The sequence below is a fragment of the Syngnathus acus genome, chromosome 10 (genome assembly GCF_901709675.1).
Source record: "Syngnathus acus chromosome 10, fSynAcu1.2, whole genome shotgun sequence".
NCBI lineage: Eukaryota > Metazoa > Chordata > Actinopteri > Syngnathiformes > Syngnathidae > Syngnathus > Syngnathus acus.
The window spans coordinates 2,059,470-2,079,824 of NC_051095.1; the positions used below are offsets into that span (position 1 = coordinate 2,059,470).

Below are 20,355 nucleotides of genomic sequence, written 5' to 3' on the forward strand. Positions count from 1 at the left end.
ACGCATGTTGCCTTCCGCCATTGCGTCACCCGTTTGCTCGGCGTGCTAATGACCGTCTTGGGAGCCTTTGCTTTCCTCCGCGTCCAGAACGGCGCGCTGAGGCTCGGCGCCGAGGGAGCGTATGAAATTTCATGCGGCCGGCCGCACCGGCCTTGTGGTTGGGGTCCCACTTGTGGCTTGTCTTGTGTATTCCAAGTTTCCTGCATACTAGCGGGATTTTCTTAAAAGGCAACAGTGAGCGGGAGGGGTGGGAGGAGTCAAACTATCCAGCAAATGTTTTTCAGGAGTTTGTAAATGCAGAATTACGCAAGTGAGCGAGTTGCACACGCGACCCCGCCACCATTCGGAACTGTCAGTTCAAAGTTTTCCCTCAACGGAGTTTTCATTGCTCAAGTCCAGACACAAATACTGTGTCATGAACTACAGCTGGAACACTTTGTTCCGGCGTAGGATAATCTGCCCGGCCGAATCCGGCGTTTCCTGTAAGGCGGGCAACAGGTGTGCGAGCGAGCTAGCTAGCGAGCGCTGGGGCTCGCGCTGAGACAGGCGGTCCTTCGCACGGGCCATCCCAGCGGCGTTCCGCGGCTGTCTCTGTCACGCTCTGCGCTTGGAGAGGGTTCGACGGGTTCACGCTCCCGCAAGAGCAGACGTGCTGGGAAAGCCGCTTCTCGAGGAACGGCTACGATTGATTCAAATTACCTCCGTCTCGGTCGTGCCAGTTTGCCCGACCGCTGGCCGGCGAGCTGGGCGACGAGTAGAAGTCGGGTCCGGTCGGGCTGGTGTCCATGTTCTCCTCCAGGTTGACGGTTTTGGGCCTTTTGCTGTTTCACAAGACGGCAGGCGTTAGCAACACGCATTTATTTTGTTCCCGCAGACATTCACAAGCTGGTCGCAAACGGGTCGGGGGGCTTTTTTTGTCCCAAAGGAATTTTCCACATGCTCCAAATTTGACGGCGACCGTTTTGCGATTGTCTGCAGAACAGGCTTGAAAGAAAAAGATTGGCCAGGTTGGCTAACAGGAGCAAACCTTTGCCGCTCGGCGAGATAGGGGCTTTGCGGAGTGCGCTCGAGTCGCGAGCTTGCTGACCTGCCGGGAGGGGAGGACAGGGAGCGGTGCATCCCCACGCCGGAGTTGAGGTCGTGGTAGTAGGGTTGCCCGGGCATGTCCGCCATGGAGAAGTTGACCGCCGCACCGTGGGTGATGGGCACTGCGGAGGGAAGCAAAAGTGCAAGCGCTGAGCCGGCCGACTGGCCGGGAAAGATTGTAACAGGAGACGCACAATTAATCGCGGAATCGCACGAGTGGTCATTATTGACGCTTTAGAGGCCCCGTGCAGCAAATTAAACGCTCCCGTTTGACCATTACAGCATTTCTGCTGAGCCCTCTGATTAAAAAGTCACCGCTTTGCACACATTATGGCTGCGGGGCACAAGTAGACGAATCTTCTCCGCACAACAGCAGGCCATATACTAAGTAGACGCTTCTTGTTATTATTAGCTGCGGTTGTCCCGCACACACACACACACGACATGATTTACAGCGGATGGGGATTTTTTCCAGCACTGCGGTGAAGGTGAGGAAGGGGCCAGAATGAAGTGAACAAAAAGACATCATTAAACCCCGCCCCCTCTACGGCGCTCGCCTCCAGCTCGAGCGGGTTTGGAGCCCGTGAGAGGATGGGGTGTGCGGCGCCGTCTGTTGTGGTCTGAGGTTGGCCACTGGCACGATCCCGCTGCCGGTCGGCCAAGCGGCCGCCGCCGCCACCCTGGCAAGCCGCTGCGGGCCTGGCAGGGGCCACACAGCAGACAGAAAATGCTGCGCCCGCCCGTGCGTGTCGCCGCTTGCTCGAGTGAGTTTCGAATGAATCGGTGTTCATTTCCATTCCACCGTCTGTCTATGCAAAATCACATGACATGTTAGCAGCAAGCTAGCATGTTCTGAGTTTGCCGTTGTGCTAGTTGTCCTCAGTCCACAGTTAACTTCAACTGGGAGTGACAAAGAGCTTGAAGCACGCATTCTTGGACTCTTCCTTGGAGAACCTTGGGAGAATTTGTTATGCTTTAAATGTGTTTAAAGCATGTGGCAAGAAGGGTGGCAATATTTCTGGCAGGTTGAGGGATTCAATAATCTGGCCTAGATTTTTTTTTTTTTACAAATACTCTTTTTAAAACATCACTCACAAAAGGTTTTTGTGGGGGGGGGGGCACCACCTGCTGTTCTTTAACCACGACCAGGATGTCAAGCACATTTGCTTTTTCCATCAAATCAGTAATAGCACTTTTGTGAGGGGGGAAAAAAAAAAAAAGCCTTTTTTTATGGCCGTACTGTCCCGCTCTAACTCGGAGACATTCTTCACGAGTGTTCTATTTCCCCAAATCTCGCACAGTGCTTCATGCTCCGAATGCACGTCGTTCTTGAACCGTGGATCTCGAGGAATGTTTCAGCGACGCGATGATGGACAAGTAACCGCTTACATGTCTCACCGGGGCGCGAGGGATAAATTCCCACTCGTCCGTCGACCTTTTTATTTTCCAGGACGGAGCAGCGTATTCAAGGATATGCAAAGAAATAAAAATAATTTGGTCTGGTTGAACTTGCAGGGCTGCTTATCTGATGAATAGATTGTACTGCGTTTTGTACACACAGCTTCCTCTTCAGTACACTTTGTTCCGCCGGTACAGTAACAAGGCTGAGCTTGGGGAAAAAAAAAAAAAAAAAGTGGGGTCAGGTAAACAGCGCCTGCGCTGAAGGAGGCCCAGGATTCCTGGAGGAACGAGCGTCCAAGGCTGACGTGTCGATGCACATATGCGACAGTGGTGGCGGTTCTTTCCCTGATGTGTTCCCGCTACTGCAAAGCAGACTGGCCCAACTGGATTGACCGCACACACTGCCCTAAATACGTGATCTCAAATGACAGAAGCCTCTGCGTGATTTCTGCGAACACACCACGCATTCTGAGGAATCCAAGATTCGCAGGTGGCCGACATTCCTGAGCATTCAGGTTAGCAGTTTGCGTTGTGTGTGTGTGTGTGCGCACGTTGTCCCTGACTGACACACGGCTGGCATTGTTCTACCTGTTATGGCAAGTAAAGGACTTCGCAATTATTTAAAAAAAAATACCAACAGCTAATTTCCTGTTCACCTTTTCACTGAATGATACTCCAATAAAAAAAAAATACATACGGTATACCAAACGTCTCTAAAGTCGCACACGCACAAAAAATATCACACCCACTAGCAAGCCATCCTGATATTAGCAATGTTAGCTTCAAAAGTTAGCATCTTAACATTTGACGAAACTCCACGAGTGACAAAGCGTCCTTACTTCAAACTTTGGCTTATACACACGGAAAATATCATGCCCGCTAGCAAGCCATCCAGTTATTAGCAATGTTAGCTTCAAAAGTTAGCATCTTAACATTTGAACAATCTCCATGAGTGACTAAGCATCCTTACGTCAAACTTTGGCTTCTGATACACAAAGACCGAAAAATGATGACCCCCACAAATGAGTAGATCAAATATATTTTTCATTTTTCACACTTACTTCTGGACACCCGCACCAGTTCGGCAACGCTGAACACTCCCGATTTGATGAAGCTGTCTTCCAAATAGACTGTCAACAGAAGCACAACAAGACAATCCTTTCAGCATTTGACTCAATCATATTTATTGTTTGTCGATTATGTTCATTGGGAAAATGCAAAGGTGATCACTTCGCAGCGTCAATGTGAAAAGGATTGAGGACAATACTTGGAGCTGATTGGGCAACTAGTGCGGTGGCCTAGCAAACTTTTGGTTTGATCAATCGCACCAACGGAAATCCTCATCAACAAGTACAAACTTCACCCCTCATCATCCTGAAAGCAATTGAAACAAGTGCGCATATAAATTCCAGCGCTTGTCAAACCTTTTACACCAAGAAAGTATCGCCTCCATTTCAAGTACCACCGTCATGAGCAACATGAAGCAAAACACAGCGTGCTGAATATTTGGCAGAACCGCTGGAGTCAAAATGATGACATAATGTTGACTTAGTTGAGGAATCCAAATGAGTAATCTCACTGACCTCACCAGCTTGGCAGCAGCTCACTCGCTTTGAAGGTGTCAGTCTGTGCTGGCCGGGTTGTCAGGCCTTGTAAGTTAGCTAGCTTCCAATGTTAGCATCGGCAGCCAAAAGCTTTGTGCCAGAGAGACGGACGGCCGCTGGGTTGGCACCAGCTCGAGGTGGCGGGCCAGCCCGCGGCCCCCGACGGGTCTCCCGAGCAGAGGTCTGGCATGTTTACCTTGGAGAGCCTGCACTTGACGCAGCTGATTATGCTTGTCAAACTATCGTTCCAGCACGGAAACACCAGTAGCCTGCCATCGGGGGAATATTCCAGGTTTGGCTCTCTTGTACCCTTTTGGACTTGAGTTTGAATGAAGCCCGCTACATCCCGGGTCACGGCTAAACGTGTTCAGGTCAAGCGGTTTGTTAGCTAGCGTGTTAAATTCTGGTTCATGGTTATTGTCACATTTTTTCTAATTTGTCATAAACAAACAAAATGTGATGCTAACAATTCAGCCTTTTTGAGGTAAGCTTTCTCCAGGGTTTCAGTAACATCAGGCTATTTGAGCAACTAAACGGGAAATGCTATTTAATTATCCGTATGGAAGCTAACAATTGAGCGCTGCTTGTTGATGTTCTCGTAGCTCGCTGGCTACATCCAGGACTAGTCGCCGACAAGCATCCGTTTTGTCGAGGGCTTTTCTTGATCTGGGTCGGAGCCCGTTGACTCGGACCGCTCGGCAAACGCGACACGGGATTCCAGATTCGAACGTCCGGCCTCAGGACTGAGCGGCAAACCGCTCTTCCACTGTGCTGCCAATTTAATTAATTTGTTATTACCAATCAAATTTTATCCCCGCGCAAGCCATGTCATTTTGAAAACGGCGCCCTCAGCAATGATTTTAAGCTGCAATTACCTCCACGCCAGATGTGTCTCTTTGACTATCGTTGACTATCGATGTGGTACTTTTTATGTTTATTAGTCGAAACTTTTTTTTTTTTCCCCCGCATGCTTGTCAGGCACATTTTTAATGTCAGTAAATGAGAGAACAGGAGAGGGTGTGTTGTATGTCGTGTGTGTTTGTGCAAATTAATGGTGGAGGAACAATGGCCCAGCGGAGTGGAGGAAGGATGACTGGTACTCCACATACCTGGAAGAGGGTTCTTGCCTGGCTCATTGTTACTGGGACTTCCTGACTGCTGGGAGTCTGCAAGCACACAGAGACCGGGAGGGGGAGGGGGGGCGTAAGTGGCGGCGAGAGCAGCAACGCTCGAGGACAGCAAAACAAAAAGCTTGATTGGACACAAAGCAAAAGTCTTCTGATTCCTATCTACAAATATCCCTGAAAGCGGTCGAAATGATGACTGAAATGTTTTTTTTTTTATCTCACAACGACAGAGAAAAACGAAGTAAAAGACGCAAAGCAAAGCAGCTTGCGGGAGCTTGGGGGACATTATTCCCCGAAACCGGCTCCGGAGCTACGTGCACGCTGAAGGAGGAGGCCGGGAAAATACGAGGCAACATAGATGAAATTCTTTCCATGAAGGGGAATTTTTCTTCATTTTTGAGCAACACCTTTCAGAGTTTGTGCTTCAACGATGCACGGAAAGAAAAATGAGACGGGGAAATAGCGACATTGACATTAAGAGAAATATGATTTCATTTCACCGCTATTTATCCAGATGAGGCAATTGACGTACATAATACAAATCCAAAATATGGATGGACAGACAACGAGACAGATAGACAATATTTTATTCTTTTACCTCAATTAATCAAGTAAACAATACTAAATACCGAAATTAGACAAGTTAAATAAACCATTTTACACACGTCTGATAAAACACAATTTCACACACATTAAATGGAATGAAATCATCTACAGTATTGATTCAAAGATTATATTCATTATATATATATAATATATATATTATATATATATATTATATATTATATATGAAATAAATACTAAGCTAAAGGCGTGCAAATTTAGATCACTGAAAATAAATAAATTATAAACAAATAAATAAATGATTCCATTCAGAGCACAGAAAATAAACAAACAAACAAACAAATAAATAAATAAATAGGTTTGTTATTATTGTTCCAAACAGCTTTTGTCATTCGGCGGAGGCCCGAGCCGATTGGCCCGTGTTGCCATTATGGTGCAGGACGGGTGGGGTTGCCGTGTGGCAAAAAGAAAAGGGGGGGGGGGGAGGAAAAAGCCGAGCAGATGGCGGCGGCAATTAGAGATCCCAGGCAGCGTCTTCCAGCAGGAGGCCCCGCTGCAGCACCGGGAGACGCCACCTGGATGACTCAAGGTGGGATGCAAACATATGGCGCATCTGCCAGGCCTCCTCTGGCGCCTTACATTGCCATTTGCCACCTTTCGCCTCTTCCTCCAGGTGGGCTGCGTTCCAACAATTCCATCTTTGGTCCATCCATACATCCATTTTACGGACCTTGTTGAAAACAGGGGATTCCATTTCGAAGGAGTCGCTGCTCGGTGGAGGAAGGGAACGAGAAACAAGAGCGGGGCCACGCTTCCATCTCGATATTTACGAGAGCGCCACCCATCACGCCAACAAATTCCAGCTAACGGTGACGTCGTAATATGAACCAGCTATGAGAGTTAGCATGACTAACTAGCATGGTTGACGTCAGCTCGTTTCTGCATTATTTCGCAAAGCGCACGAGATAAGAGTAGTAGCGGCTCATTTTATGGGAAAGAAGTTTTATTGAGAAAATTCAATCATTTCACTTTTAGGATTACTGAGGCAGGTAACATAGCTAACTAGCATCGGCTAACATTAGCTGATTTCCGCTCTAACGTTCGGCTTCACGAAGCACCAGAATGTACTTTTTCAGGTGTTCTACATTTCGATTTTACTTGGGAAAATTCAAATGTTTCTTCTCAGGTAACGGCTAATCAGCGTGGCTCATTTCTGCTCTGACCTTTCTTGAAAAAGTAGAGCAGAGAAATAAGTGCTTTGCCTGCTGTGCTACGTCGTGGTTTTGTTTAGAAAAATTCAATTGTTTGATGTTTCCTGAGGCAGACAAGGCGAACCGACAATGGCTAACATCAGCTTGTTTCGCCGCTGACGTTACTTCACAAAGTGCAGCATGAGCACTTCAAAACTTTGGCCAATATTGGAAACATCTCCTCGGCGACAAGGTGCTGACGTAATCACCTTTTGTCTTTTTTTTTAACAGAAGCGTGCCCTAACACAGGCGTGGGAGGGGGGGAGCGTGTCGAAAACGTCCTGCGCGCAAGCCCCGGCCAATCCGATAGTCTTCAAATAAACAGTCGGCTAACCTGTAAATAAACAGTTGCGGTCGAGAGGGTTGGGCTTTGCCCTGGGAGCTTGGCAGGGCTCAATCACGGCACGCACGCGGCGGCCCCGTTCCAGAAGCAACATTTCTTGGCACCCTTCGCTCTTGCCACTTGTTTAAATAAGCAAATGTGAAGGAAGTGAAAATACACTATGAATGCCATTATCTCCTCCTGTTGCTTGGCGAGAAAGAGGGAAAAAAAAGCTTGTGGGTATTTTGGATGGCAGTTCTTACACCTTCTTGTCCAGTGGGATACTTATCATAGCACAGCAATGATTGGGCCAATTAGGGCTAATGGCAACGCAAATCTGGCTCGGCAAGAAAGTTGCTCTGTGCTTGTGCCGTTCCTCCACGCCCAAGTGTGTCACGTGCCTGGCTTTGTGAATTGCTCTTAAAATATACACACACACACACACACACACTATATTATGTGGCGCAAATTAACCACATAGTTTAGTGCCGTGATTCCCAACCACTGTGCTATGAAATAATTTATATATAATAAATAATTTTGATTTTTTTTTTTAACAACCATTATGTTTGTTCAGTCATCTATCAAGACCAGGAACATATAGTGACAGGAAGAACAATTTAATGCTTTCTGATGGACCATTCTATTTTATTTTTTCTATTATTCCATTATTATTCTATTTCTATTATTATTCTATTATTTTTTCTATTATATATATATATACATATACTATATATATACTAGATATTTATATCTAGTATATATATATAGTATATGTATATATATAGTATATCTATCTATCTATCTATCTATCTATCTATCTATCTATCTATCTATCTATCTATCTATCTATCTATCTATCTGATATGATATAATGATATGCTCATGAGTGTCTTTTTATAAAATCTTTTTTTAATTGCTTATACTGTCTTCTAGTTTCACATTTGTACTTTGAAATGATGAGGTTTGGCACTGGCTGAGGACAAACTAAATTTGAATGAATTTGGAAGTCAGTTGAGGTTAGCATGTTCAAAAAAATGAATTGCCCTGCCCAGGTTTAAATCTTAAAATCCAACTCTAAACACATTTTAACAAGTGTTTTTTGATGTTTTGGTTTGTTGATGTGGTGCCAATTCTTGAAAATATATTTTTCAAATATGTTTTGCTTCATGTCAGTTACAATGTGTGAATGCATTTGAAGAAAAAACATGAATGCAAATGTATGGAAATGATATTCTAATAGAATAAAAAAATAAAAACATTGCTTTACAGTTTAAGCTTGCCGACATGCCGTAATGACATCGTAACTCATTTAACGTTGAAAAATGAATTGCTCACGAGAGAATATCACAATCAGTGACTGACGGACGGCCCCAATGGTGAGCTACTTTTGTGACAACTTTTAGTTTGCGGTGTGTTGCAAAATATTTCATTTTTTACGAGATGTTCTTTGAATGTAAAATATGTGCCTCGGTTCAGTAAAGGTTAGCAAACACTGACTTTGGGATCTTTTTTTTTTCTCTCCAAGCAGTGGTCCAAGTTTCTAATCCACAGCCACGTACAGATCTCCTCCACTCAGGAAAGGAAAAAAAAAAAAAAAAAGTCAGCACGCGCACATGCATTCCGCTGTCGACATTTCAGGAGAAGCCTGCCTGGCAGCCATTTTATGCTGAGCGGGGTTCTGTGCACATGTATAGCACTGTGGCTGCCAGAGGCCCGGGTCCCGAGCCAAGATGCATTTCAGCAGCGAGGAGGAGGAGGAGGAGGAGAGGGGAACGACTTCCCAACACAAGTCGACAACCAGTGAGAGGGCCAGAAAGGATCGAGCTAATTACGCCGCTCCGATGTGTAATGTTTCCACAATACAGCTGCTCCCGGGTAAATATTTGATGTGGCCCCGGCAGACTTTGGCAGATAGAACGGGGGCCTCACCTGGAAACGGTCACGCAACAAAAAAAAAAGAAAGAAAAGTACTGCGGCTCATGCGTAACACATATGTGTGCGCACGCACGTGTCCTCCCGTGCTCCTGCTCTCCATCACCGGCCGCTTTGGCATCCAGCTCATGTTTTGTTCACTCAACTGAAATCTTCTCCACACTTTCCAGATAGCAACTCGGACAGAACATAGCAAGGGTGGATTTGCAATTGGGCTGAACAAGTCAAAGTGTTAACAAGTTAAGAACCGCACCTACTCGTTAAGATTTTCGGAGAAATGTTGAGGGGGTTCACTAAAAAAAAAAAAAAAAAAAAAAGTTTCACAATGTATTGATTTAGTTTATGTGTGTGGGTGTATATATATATATGTGTGTGTGTGTGTGTGTGTGTGTGTGTGTGTGTGTGTGTGTGTGTGTGTGTGTATGTATACCAATGTGTGTGTATGTGTGTGTGTGTGTGTGTGTGTGTGTGTGTGTGTATGTATATATATGTATATACATATATACGTATATACATATATACATATATACATATATACATATATATGTATATACATATATACACATACATATATACATATATATCTACACATATATATCTACACACATGTATACACACACACTGTGAATATAATTATTTATTTTTTGTCTATTTGGACGCCCTTTGTCTGTGTTTGGGTCGCACTTCTCGCCCTCCCTGCCGCTTTGTTGTCTAAACAAAGCGAGGCCTTGATCGGGATGAGCTGCAACCCCGAACGAGGTGAACAAAAGGAGCCGGTCCAAGGCACCTCGGAAGCCCGGCGTGTCGTGCCAGCCATTGTGTGCCAGGCCTGCCAACTGGCGATGCCCAACCCCCTCGGTGGAGCGCGCCCGCCCCCCCTCTGTCGCATGGACGTGTGGGTGCCAAGCTCCTCCCCTACGCAGACTCGTGTGTGTGTGTGCGTGTGTGGCAGCGCAAAAGAACTCTATGGAGATGGGGGTATACACACACACACACACACATGCACACACACACACGCACACAACACACAAAAAACAAGCTACTTTTGAATACATGCGCCCGAATGAATGGCACAAAATGGCCGCCGTTGGTGTTCGTGACAGAGCGAGGCTGCAGAAGGAAGAAACGAAGCTCGGGTCGCGTTAAATCGTTCAGTCAGGCATGGAATGCATTTTGGTGACTTAAGCCAAACCATTTTCACAAAGGATGGATTTGTTTATTTTTGCCCTTGTTGTTTGCATTTACTATGCAATGATTTAATTTGATTAGAAACTCCAGCAATATCTTAAACACTTGTAATGATTTAAGTGCTGCCCAGGCCAACTTTGCAGATGTCAAACAAGCAAGCGAGGCCTGCCGGCGGCTCGGCAGCATCCCGCGGCGACGCACACAAAGTGGCCAACATGTCTCCTACCACCCTGCCGCATTTTCTCAGAGCGTGCTCTTTTCCTCTCGCTTTATCGGAATTTTTTTTTTACATTCATTTTTTTCCTCTTGAAATCACGAACTCGCTTTTTAAAGCAAAACTAAGAATAGAGTTGGATTTTCATTTATTAATATTAGTAATACGGTGCTGCCTAGAGGTATGAGTGACCTGATGAATGGATTTTTGAAATATGACGACCCCCTCAAAAAATTTAAATTTTTGCTTTAACTTGCCAGCACAAAAATTGGATGTTTTTTTGGGTGGATTTCCCCCCCCCCCCCCCCACATTAATACATTCCAAAATAGGTAACAACAACATTCAAGCGCCTCCCTCGAAAAATGCTGACAATTTTTGCCTCGCCTTTGCAGTGCAAAAATTAACCAATTGTTTTTTTTGGGAGAGACATGAACACATAACAAATTACGAAATCTGCTGATATTTGCTGATTTTTCTCTCTGTTGTTCAACAATTACTAAAGGACAAATCATTAGAAACAGCCAAATGTAATTCAAATCTGTATTGTAAGCAGTCAGGGACTAAAACACAAGTTATTTTATTTTATCATCTATATTCTTTAACTAAAGGGACAATTACTCGGTTATTGTCATTTCATTCTGCTAAATCTTGGAATTGACATTTTCCTAAAAAAATAATCCATACGGGTTGGGTGCTAAACTAGAGAATGACACATTGCATATTTAAAAGAACCAAACTGTGTTTGTTGCCTTAAGACCGATCACCCGCCGCTAACTTAATGCTGTTGACATGCTAACATGTCATCATCAATAGTTTCAGATTTAGAACCCTTAGAACAATACTCGCAGGCATAAATCTTCTTTACCCTCAAGGAAAAATAATTACTCATATCGTAGTAGTGGTTTATTCTCGGTTTGTCCGAAAACTGAGCATTGGTATAGCGCCCCCTGCAGCATGAACTGCAAAACAAGTGACATTGTTTTGAATGATCTTATCGCTCTCTGTTTTTACAAAGCACACCATTTTGGATTGCAAACGTGTCCCGCTCAGGACAGAGGAGAGTCGGGGAAATAATTTCCCACCCCCCCGAAACGCAGCACATTGCCCCCCCTGTTTCTCTGTGTTCCCGGCCTCCCATGCCCATTGCCACTCAAGCGGCGGGGGTCCGCCGCATTTGTCTCATAATTATCCAACTGTACGGGGGGGTTGCCCAGATGAAAGCGGCGACTCACAGAGCTCCTCTGTCAAAGGTCTGTCTGCCCGACTGGGGGGGCTTTTCTCTGCATCTCTCTGCCTTGTCCTCATGCACCGGCGGCCTCCGTGCGTACCTCCTCTTCTTGGCGGCGTCCCTAATGGAATGCCTCCACTGAGCATAATCGCCCACAGCGAACGCTCGTGCAGAAGACGCCCCCTCATCTCGGGACGACCCCCCCCCCCCCACCCCACCTCCCCCGTGGCCAGCCGCCCCGCTGCTTCATTCACAACTACAAAACTGCAGAAATACCCCCCACCCTGACATCCTGAAAGACTTCAGACCGTCTGGGTCTTCGTCTTGGTGTATCCACTTGTTCTGATACTTTACTTTTTGTGCTGAGCGCTGAGATTTTTCCAACCTATACAGTGAAGGCTTTCATTAATTAGGCCTGACCTGATATTTCGAGGCACATATTGATTCTGATATTTAGTTGAATGAAATTCTGACACCCGATTAGTTGGTCCATTTAAAAAAATAAAAAAGACAAATTAAACGATTGCTTTTTTGGTCACTGAGCGGAGAAAAAAAGATTCAAAAATGTAAAAACTTTTGACCATTTTAATTGCCGATAGAAAAACAAAAAAAAATCTGTTGAATTTTTTAGGGGAATGTTTGCATGTAATTATTGTGTATTATTTGGATATAATGCGTTTATAAGTATTTTTTTTTTAAAATTAAATTTTTGCCAATTTTAAAAGAGTCAATATTGTCCAAATTAATTGTCGGAGATGACCTCGTTCTGCCTGCTAAGATTCGTTTTTCTGCTGCGTTGGTTTGTCATGGCACTTGCATAATTGGCTTGCCAAGTTAATTGGCCAATATTCCTTTTTTTTTTTTAATTCAATTTTGTCTTTTTTGTACAGATGAAAAATTTGCCGCCACCTCTAAAAAGTGTCAATTATTTGCTGAAGTTAAACAAACGGACTATCAACTGTTCTGCTCAACTAACATCCTGTTTTGTTATAGTGTTGGAAGTGACCAAAAAATAAGTAACATTTTCAAACACTAATTGCCAGTCAGAATCTTATCCTGCCACATATCGGCTTCGGAATATCCATTTGGCCCTAATCAACCCGTAATTCTATTCATCAGAATAGAAAAATGAGAAGAAAAAAAATCATTTCAATTGTATTCTAATCAGTATTGTCGAAAAAAAACTTTTGGGGGAGGACGGTAGTTGTATTTATTTGCAAAGTGGGATGTTTTGGCGTATAAGAAAAGTTGATTTGAAGAATCGGCAATTTAGCGTGACGGCAATGCGGGAATTACCATTGACATTTTTGGGAGGGGCAGCCACCCCGCCGCTTCATTCACAAGTACAAAAGTGGCGAAGGAGCAGCCCAGAAGACTTGAGAGCCCTTGGCTAGCTGGCTCCGCTCGCCCCCTGGTCGTCTTTTCTCCTGCCCGCGGCCACCTCTCCTCTCTCCTTGGTCTCCTCTTAACTAGTGGCGAGGAGTTAATGGACTGTTTTGGCTGCTCTCCAGACGCTGAGTGTCACCTCATTAGCCTATGGCGGCTCGCTCCCAGACTGCTCCCGGTGCGGAAGGAGGAGGGAGACGGCCACCGAATGCCATTGGTCATCGCCGGGCCGGCCTGCCGGCCTCCCGTCGCACGCCCCCCTTTCGCCCCCCGCCCGCCTTGCTCGCTCCCCTTCCCACGCATGCATAATTCACTCCAAAGTCTGCTCACTTCTCTCCTCCCTCCTTCTTGGAGGTTTGCCACCACGGGAAGAAAGCGAGTGTCTCCGAGACGCGACCGAACTCCCAAAACCCTGTATGGACTCATTCTTTGTGCTGTGCCCCCCCCCCTCCTGCCAACTGAATGGCAGGGTGGCAACAGCGGGCCAATGTAAATGCCAGCCAGTCCCTGCCAGTCAATTACACGGCGACAAAGCTAATTGTTTGTGGAGCTCCAAGTACTGAGGCGCTCATTGTTTGGAGCACAGATGTGACGTTCGGGCTTTCTCACAGGCCCCGGCCGGGCGTCAACGACTCAAAGCAAACCCTCAGGAAAAGAAGTGAAGCATCGATACATGCAAATATCCAAACGCCAATGAAACGGAGCGCGTCGCCTTTCGATTTTGCCCGTTTGAGAGAAAAAGTCACGATGGTACAACAAGTTGTCATGTTCTGAAAACAAACATGCTTCGACTTGCCCATCCCGATCGAATTGCAAAACCACAATTTACATTTCATTCTGAAAAAATCATAATAATAAAAGGACTGTATTCTTGAAACATTTTGGTCTTGACTTTAAAAAACAAAAAAAAAAGACTCGAATGAATGGAGAATGGAATTTATAAAGCTCTGAATCGATTCCGATCCAAAATGGGATTTAGCGGGAAAATAATCTGCGGTTGGATTTGACGGAGTTTCCCACCGGCCGAGCCGACGGACGGCACATCTCCGAGTGCCGCTCGGCCCCAAACGCACAAAGAAAACAAAGCGCGTGCGCGCTTGCACTGGCTCAGATGATTTCGCTGGCACGGCTCGCCTGGAAGTGGGAGAACTCAACCGCAGACTTGAGTGTGTCATTACAAGCATGAAAAGAGAGCGGCGACACTGGCAACAGATGTATTCCCGCCATTACGCCGAGGGAAACCCACCGAGCCGCAGGTGCAAGGAAAACACCCCGTTGAGGTTTCCTTCTTTTTCCATCTTGCCGCATCAGCGATCCCGACACACTCCGTCCTCGCTACTCCCGAGGGCTTGGCTCGGCCCAATGTGGACGTTGTCGCTTTGGGGTGCGCCCACTTTTGCAGTTTGAACGGAAAAGGTGGCTGTCGGACTGGCTGGTTTTTTTCCATCGAGGGTTTATTGTAAATACGGGGAATGGGCCAGCACCTGTACTGGTATCCGGCCGGTACCAGTATCGGATACTTGTGAAGGCCGCCAATGCCCACGAAAGATACTTAGAGCAGAGTTTTGTTTTTTTAATTCTGACATCAAGCCTCACACTCGTGCTACGGGCGGCACTTACTAAGGTCCGCCGGATAAAAAGAACACATCAAACATTGATTGACAGAAGCCAGATGGCGTCAAAAAACATCCCATAGGAAAGTAGCACATCGGACTTTAAACCCAGAGATGAGCAAGTAGAGCACCACTGGAGCTTTTTTTTTTTTTTCCCAAAATCAAGTCACCTGTAAGCTGCTCCCTCATCAGGCCGCTTAAGCTCGCCTGCTTTTCCGACTTGGGTTCTGACTGTCGCTCAAAACTCCACAAAACGGACATTGTTACATTTCCTTTTTTTGGGAAGGAAAACCAGTGCAGGCCTCTTCAAATGTGCAGACTTTTTTTTTTTTCTTTTTAAATCAGTTGAGCGCGAATTACACAGATCATATGACCGCATATGGAATTCTTTTTACACGTAATGTATTTCCTTTGCAGGCACTGTGAAAGGAGAGGCCTACAGGGAGTCCTCTTTCGGCGAAGGGGGAGATAAAAAAAAAAAAAAAAACTGTATGTATGGAAAGGAGGGAGGGGTGCTAGTGTAGGGGGGGGGGGGGGTCGGGAGGTTTAGCAGGGGGCGGTCCAAGCATGCTCAGCGAAAATATGCCTCATGCACTCGTTGAACTTGGGGCCTGCGTGGGCTTCTCTGAAGGTTACAGGAGAGGCCTGTGCCGAGAGGAGCGGGAGAAACAAGGCATGCATGGCGCTCCCTTCCACACGCAACGTTTTTTACCAACCCAGTTCTCTCCCGGCCCCCTCCTCCTCCCCCCAAAACATTCGCCTCGCGGCGTCCAGCATTTTTTTTGGGCCCGCTCCTCTCGGCGGCCGACAGCGAGTGTCTGTTGCTCAGATAACAGCGGCGGCGAGCCATCGCCTTTGACACCGGGCTTCCTTCCCTCCTCTGAGCCTGCCAGAATCCCAGCCGCGTATCCGCTACCCGCCCCCACCCCGGCCCTCGGCCCACACAAAGGTAGGAAGCGGGGCGCATTGTGGCGAGAGCCACTAAATCACCTCGCGTTTTATCCGCTGCGCGTTTGAGCGGCGACACAACAGAGCTAATGGAACGCACGCTTCTGCTTTTCACGCCGTGTCCAAACACAGGTCAGAGGTCACCGGCGTCTCGAAATCCATTCCCGTGCGCTCGCTCAACATCGGGCCGTCCGGGTCTGAACTTCAACGTAACTTGGCGGAAGAGGAGTCAAAGGGCAACGAGTAGTAAACACACAAAGCGCTCACGTTGCCTTTCCTCGAGAGTTAGCGGACCGTTAGCAGCTCATAAACGAGCCACTTCTCTGCTTTTGCCACTGATTAGAGCCGCTTACATGCAAACGGCGGGAAACAGTCCGTCCAACCCCGCGGGGTCAAAGCAAAGGAACGCTAACAAAAGAGCATCAAAGACATCACCCGAGACGCCGTCGCTGATGTAAAGCTGACGAACTGCACTCGGTGGATTAGTTTGTGATTTACGGCGGTCTGCGAGCGAGACGGCCGAGCCGAGAGGAGCATCTGAGGCTGCAAACCGGCCCAACCTGACTGAGCCGCGCTCATTTGCCTAAGTTAACCCCGGCAACGCTCGCTTAGCGAAAGCGTGCACCTCGCACGTATAGACTGCAGCATCACCTCGGGCATCGACGCTTCACAAAACTTGGGTGCGGCGCAGGCACACAAAGGCCAACACGAGCTGGCTGCATTTCGCAACACGCCTGTACTGCGGTCGGGATTTCAACCGTCAAGTTCGAAGGGTGCCTTTGGGGAAACGGCCGCTAACCGACGCCCCCCCGTGCAAACGTTATCAGCACGCCGTACGTAAACATTAAGGCATAATCGAGCTGGTGTTGTTTATTGTACGACAATTTGATTCATTTGGTTGGAAAATCAAATCAAAATACAAAGGAAGGAGACTCTTGAATATGCATTCCATCACAATATTGAAGAAAAACGTAGTTTGCTCAACCCGAGTAAAAACAGTTGTGATCCTACTTCTGAAGTGCCAGTCCTGGCCACTGGGGGCAGTGTTGCAGGGACAAACCGAGAAGAATACTTTCACAACCGGATCCTAAAAGCGAAACAATCAATGCTAAGTGTTAGTCTGTTGATGGCTTTTTCCATTATGAGTTAGCATGAAGCTAGTGGGGGGCATTTATAAGGCAAAGTTGTGCTGTCAATTTAAATTCACGACTTGTAATTTTCTTCATTTTGTTAAGTGCAGTTAAGTCAGCGCTGGATGTGGAGGAGTGACGGGGCAATTAAAGCTGGCAAGTCCTCCGAGATGCGCTCAGCCTCGACTCGCGAATCATGAATCACATTACCAATCGAACACTCGTCCCTTGCTGACGCGGCCGAAGAAGAAATTGCGCAAAAGGTTTGATTCTTGAAGGGGGGGTAGGTGGGGGGCTCTCAAAGCGCGCTGCACCACTGCCACTTGAGACATGAAGGCGCAGCGGCGGCGTTTGGTTTACATTATGTTGGAGTGCTTTCTACAATGCGGACGGTGGATAAGCATCGGACCCGCTTTATCTCTGACACGGCGCTCGGCCGAATATGTAAACAGCGCGCGATCGGCGCTGCGAGGGACGGTCGAGGCGAGCTCGTGGAAGCCGCGTCGTCGCGCCGTCCCGGGGAAAGTGGCCGCTGATTTTATCGCCGGTCTCCATTTGCCGTTGTAAAGTCTTGAAAAAGCTGCCTCTGCACTTTCCGTACTCAGGCTGCGCATGGCGATTTTTTTTGTTTTGTTTTTAGGCTGATGGCGTTTGGCAGAATATTTTTACTTTAACAATTTTGATAACCGATTTATCAGCCCATTAATAAGAAAAAAATAACATAACAAAATAACTTTTTTTTTCCCCCAAGGAGGAATTACAGAATGGGTCGGGCATCTCCGGTTGGTGTTTTTTTTTTCTCCCTCCTTCCACATGTCGAGTCTGTCGTTAACAGCCTGCGGTTGCTTTCCAAGCTGACAAAACCACACAGTGTCAACAGCGGGACAACAAGACATCGGCCATCCGTAGCCTAGCCCGCCACCGTCAACGAATCAGCTGTGCTCAAGCATCCGACGGGGAACCCCCCCGTCCACATAGCCGCAGCCAAAACGAGCTTCCGCCAGCGCCGTTCCAGACTCCTGCTTCCAATTTGACGAGAGCGGGCCCTCCGAGTAATGGCTTCAGTTTTTGCGGTCTGCCGACACATATGGTCCGTGCAGCCTTACGCGAGAAAGGGGGACTGGCCATGCAGTTAAAGGCAGCCCGCTTTTATAGGACTACCATGAGATTTGAATTCTGCCGTGCCCAACCACAACAAATGTTGTACTGCTTCGAGTCTGGAAAAAAAATCACGTGCTTCCGCCTGTGCCTCTATACTAGGAATGGATATGTTGGGTCTTTTTTTCAGATCAATGCCGATTCTGATCATTAACAGAAATCGGTACTCAAAACTGTAAAAAAGAAATATTCGAATACATGTTGGGTGTCCCGTTACGGCAAGATTAGAGCAGCTCGTAGCAACCCGTTGAGTTTTACGACTAAAATCAAAAAGAAATAAAAACAACACACACAAACGACTGCGTGATGTCTACAAACGCTCACCATGTTTGATTGGTCAAAATGACATTCAAGTTCAACTGTAAATGCCTCGAAGCAAGCACACTTGACCTCTAATTTGAGAGACTATGTGAGTCTTTTCATGCATTTAGATGTGTTGGTGGCAGTTTTACTATCAAAATATACAGCCTTGTCATTAAAACCAGCAGTCACTGTCATGATCTTCTCCCCAAACAAATCCCAAATAGCTAGCGAGAGGGTGCAACCACGTCATCGAGTAAAGACTACCTATGTGAATGGAGCGATAGCCCATATTGCGTCATCGCCACGACCAAAAGTGATGCTCGGCGAGGCTCCAAAGTCGAGCGGAATCAGACCCCGAGCCAGTAATACAATTTGCTGACCTCATTTTGACAACAAGGGGGGGGGGGGTGTTTCGCAATAGCGCGCTTGTTTATACAGGTGGTGGGCGAGTCGGGTGTGAGGCGCACGCACGTCTGCCCCAAACATGTTGGGAAGATTGGCTCGTTTGGTGTCACCCACATCCAAGCGTGCGTGGCAGTGTCACATTTCATTTGTTTGGATTGTTAGTGCAAACTTTTGTTGTTGTTGCGTTTGGTATTCATTCAATCCAAATGCCTTTAGGGAATTAATGCAACCGTCGGAAACGGCCCGGGGTTAAATCATCCACACAGGAAAAGGCAAACATTACGTTTTTAAACAGTCAAAAAAAAGTTTGTGTCTCCAAAAATACGTGTTTGCTAGGAAAAAATTAACATCATTCATTTTCATTTATAATCATTATTTTTTTTATGAACAAAGTGAAAATTGTCGAATAATAAATGCATTTAACGCCTTTTAAAATATTTTTAAAATATTGTGCAGGCAAAATGCATTCATTTTTGAAAAATTATATTAATCAAACAATTGCTTAATAAAATGAAAATCAAATACATTAAAATGTCCATGCAAAGAGGTTAGTTTAAATCTCATTTCAATAAATATTTCTTAAACAATTAATTCCATTTTTTTTTCTGTAGAATTGGATCCGCCCCCCCTACAAATAAAGTAAGAACATGTTAAGTCTTTTTATAACATCAAATGTGTTCATATTGTATTCATTATGAATAATTTGATTGGGGATGGGCCGATAGCATAGCAGGTGTTATTAGCGGGCCCAATCTTAAGGTATCGATACTCGCAGAGGCAGCTGATACCAGCCATTGATACTTGAGGCCAACAAAATGCGGCAATGAGTAAGTCCTCCGCTGCAGTATTTGGCGCTATATGCGGACGGTTAACGCAAAGCTCTTTTTTCGCAATTCTTTTATAGTTGCGTTGCCATATTTCAAAGGCCCGACATCCCAACTCAGTATTTCAGTGTAACTCAATAATAGTTTCATTAAATTATTAAAATGTTAATACCGAGCCCTTTTATAAACTTAAATGACATGACAAATGATGTGGCTCACGTTGGCGCGAGAGGCGACCCAACTCGAGTACTTCCTCCAACCGGTGGCGTAACTTTTAACGCAGATGAAACGCAATTACGGGCTGTTTATCTAACCGCAGAACAAGTCGGTGTGCCAAAAGCCAAAAGCCAAAGAAAAACAAAACGGTCTGTCATTGTTTCTGGCCGGGAGGCTCAGCAGGATTACAGCTGCTTTCTTTTGCTGCTGTTTTACAGAGCTGCGCAGCTTACACACTCGAAGGCAAACAAAGCATACGCTTATGGCGTACAGGAGGGAGGGGGCGCGGGGGGGGGGGTTAGGGTTAGCGCCGTGGAAAAAAAACATTTGGATGGAAGACGGCAAAAGGGTCTTGTGAGGTGAGCACCAAGAATTTAGGTCAGCGCAATGGAGGCGCTCGCTCAAGTGGCTGGCTGGAGCCGCTCGCTGCAGCCCGGTTGGAAATAGCGCGG

General features: G+C 46.3%; 2 protein-coding genes across 9 annotated transcripts in view; both read right to left on the bottom strand.

Annotated features, from left to right (window-relative positions):
* LOC119129646 (C-type mannose receptor 2-like) overlaps positions 1-20,355 on the bottom strand; it is a 902,042-nt gene that overhangs the window by 170,597 nt on the left and 711,090 nt on the right. The window lies entirely within an intron of this gene.
* The window catches only part of LOC119128131 (nuclear factor 1 B-type-like), a 40,738-nt gene that overhangs the window by 11,697 nt on the left and 8,686 nt on the right, over positions 1-20,355 (bottom strand). For 3 of the 8 annotated variants that reach the window (XM_037260321.1, XM_037260318.1, XM_037260317.1), the window contains exons 3-6: positions 5,201-5,257; positions 3,549-3,617; positions 1,088-1,208; positions 700-821 (exon numbers count right to left, since the gene is read on the bottom strand). In XM_037260321.1, the coding sequence (XP_037116216.1) occupies positions 700-821; positions 1,088-1,208; positions 3,549-3,617; positions 5,201-5,257 (369 nt within the window). Of the gene's footprint in view, positions 1-699; positions 822-1,027; positions 1,209-3,548; positions 3,618-5,200; positions 5,258-20,355 lie in introns of all 8 variants that reach the window. The other 5 variants (XM_037260314.1, XM_037260313.1, XM_037260319.1 and 2 more) reach the window with 3 other exon arrangements.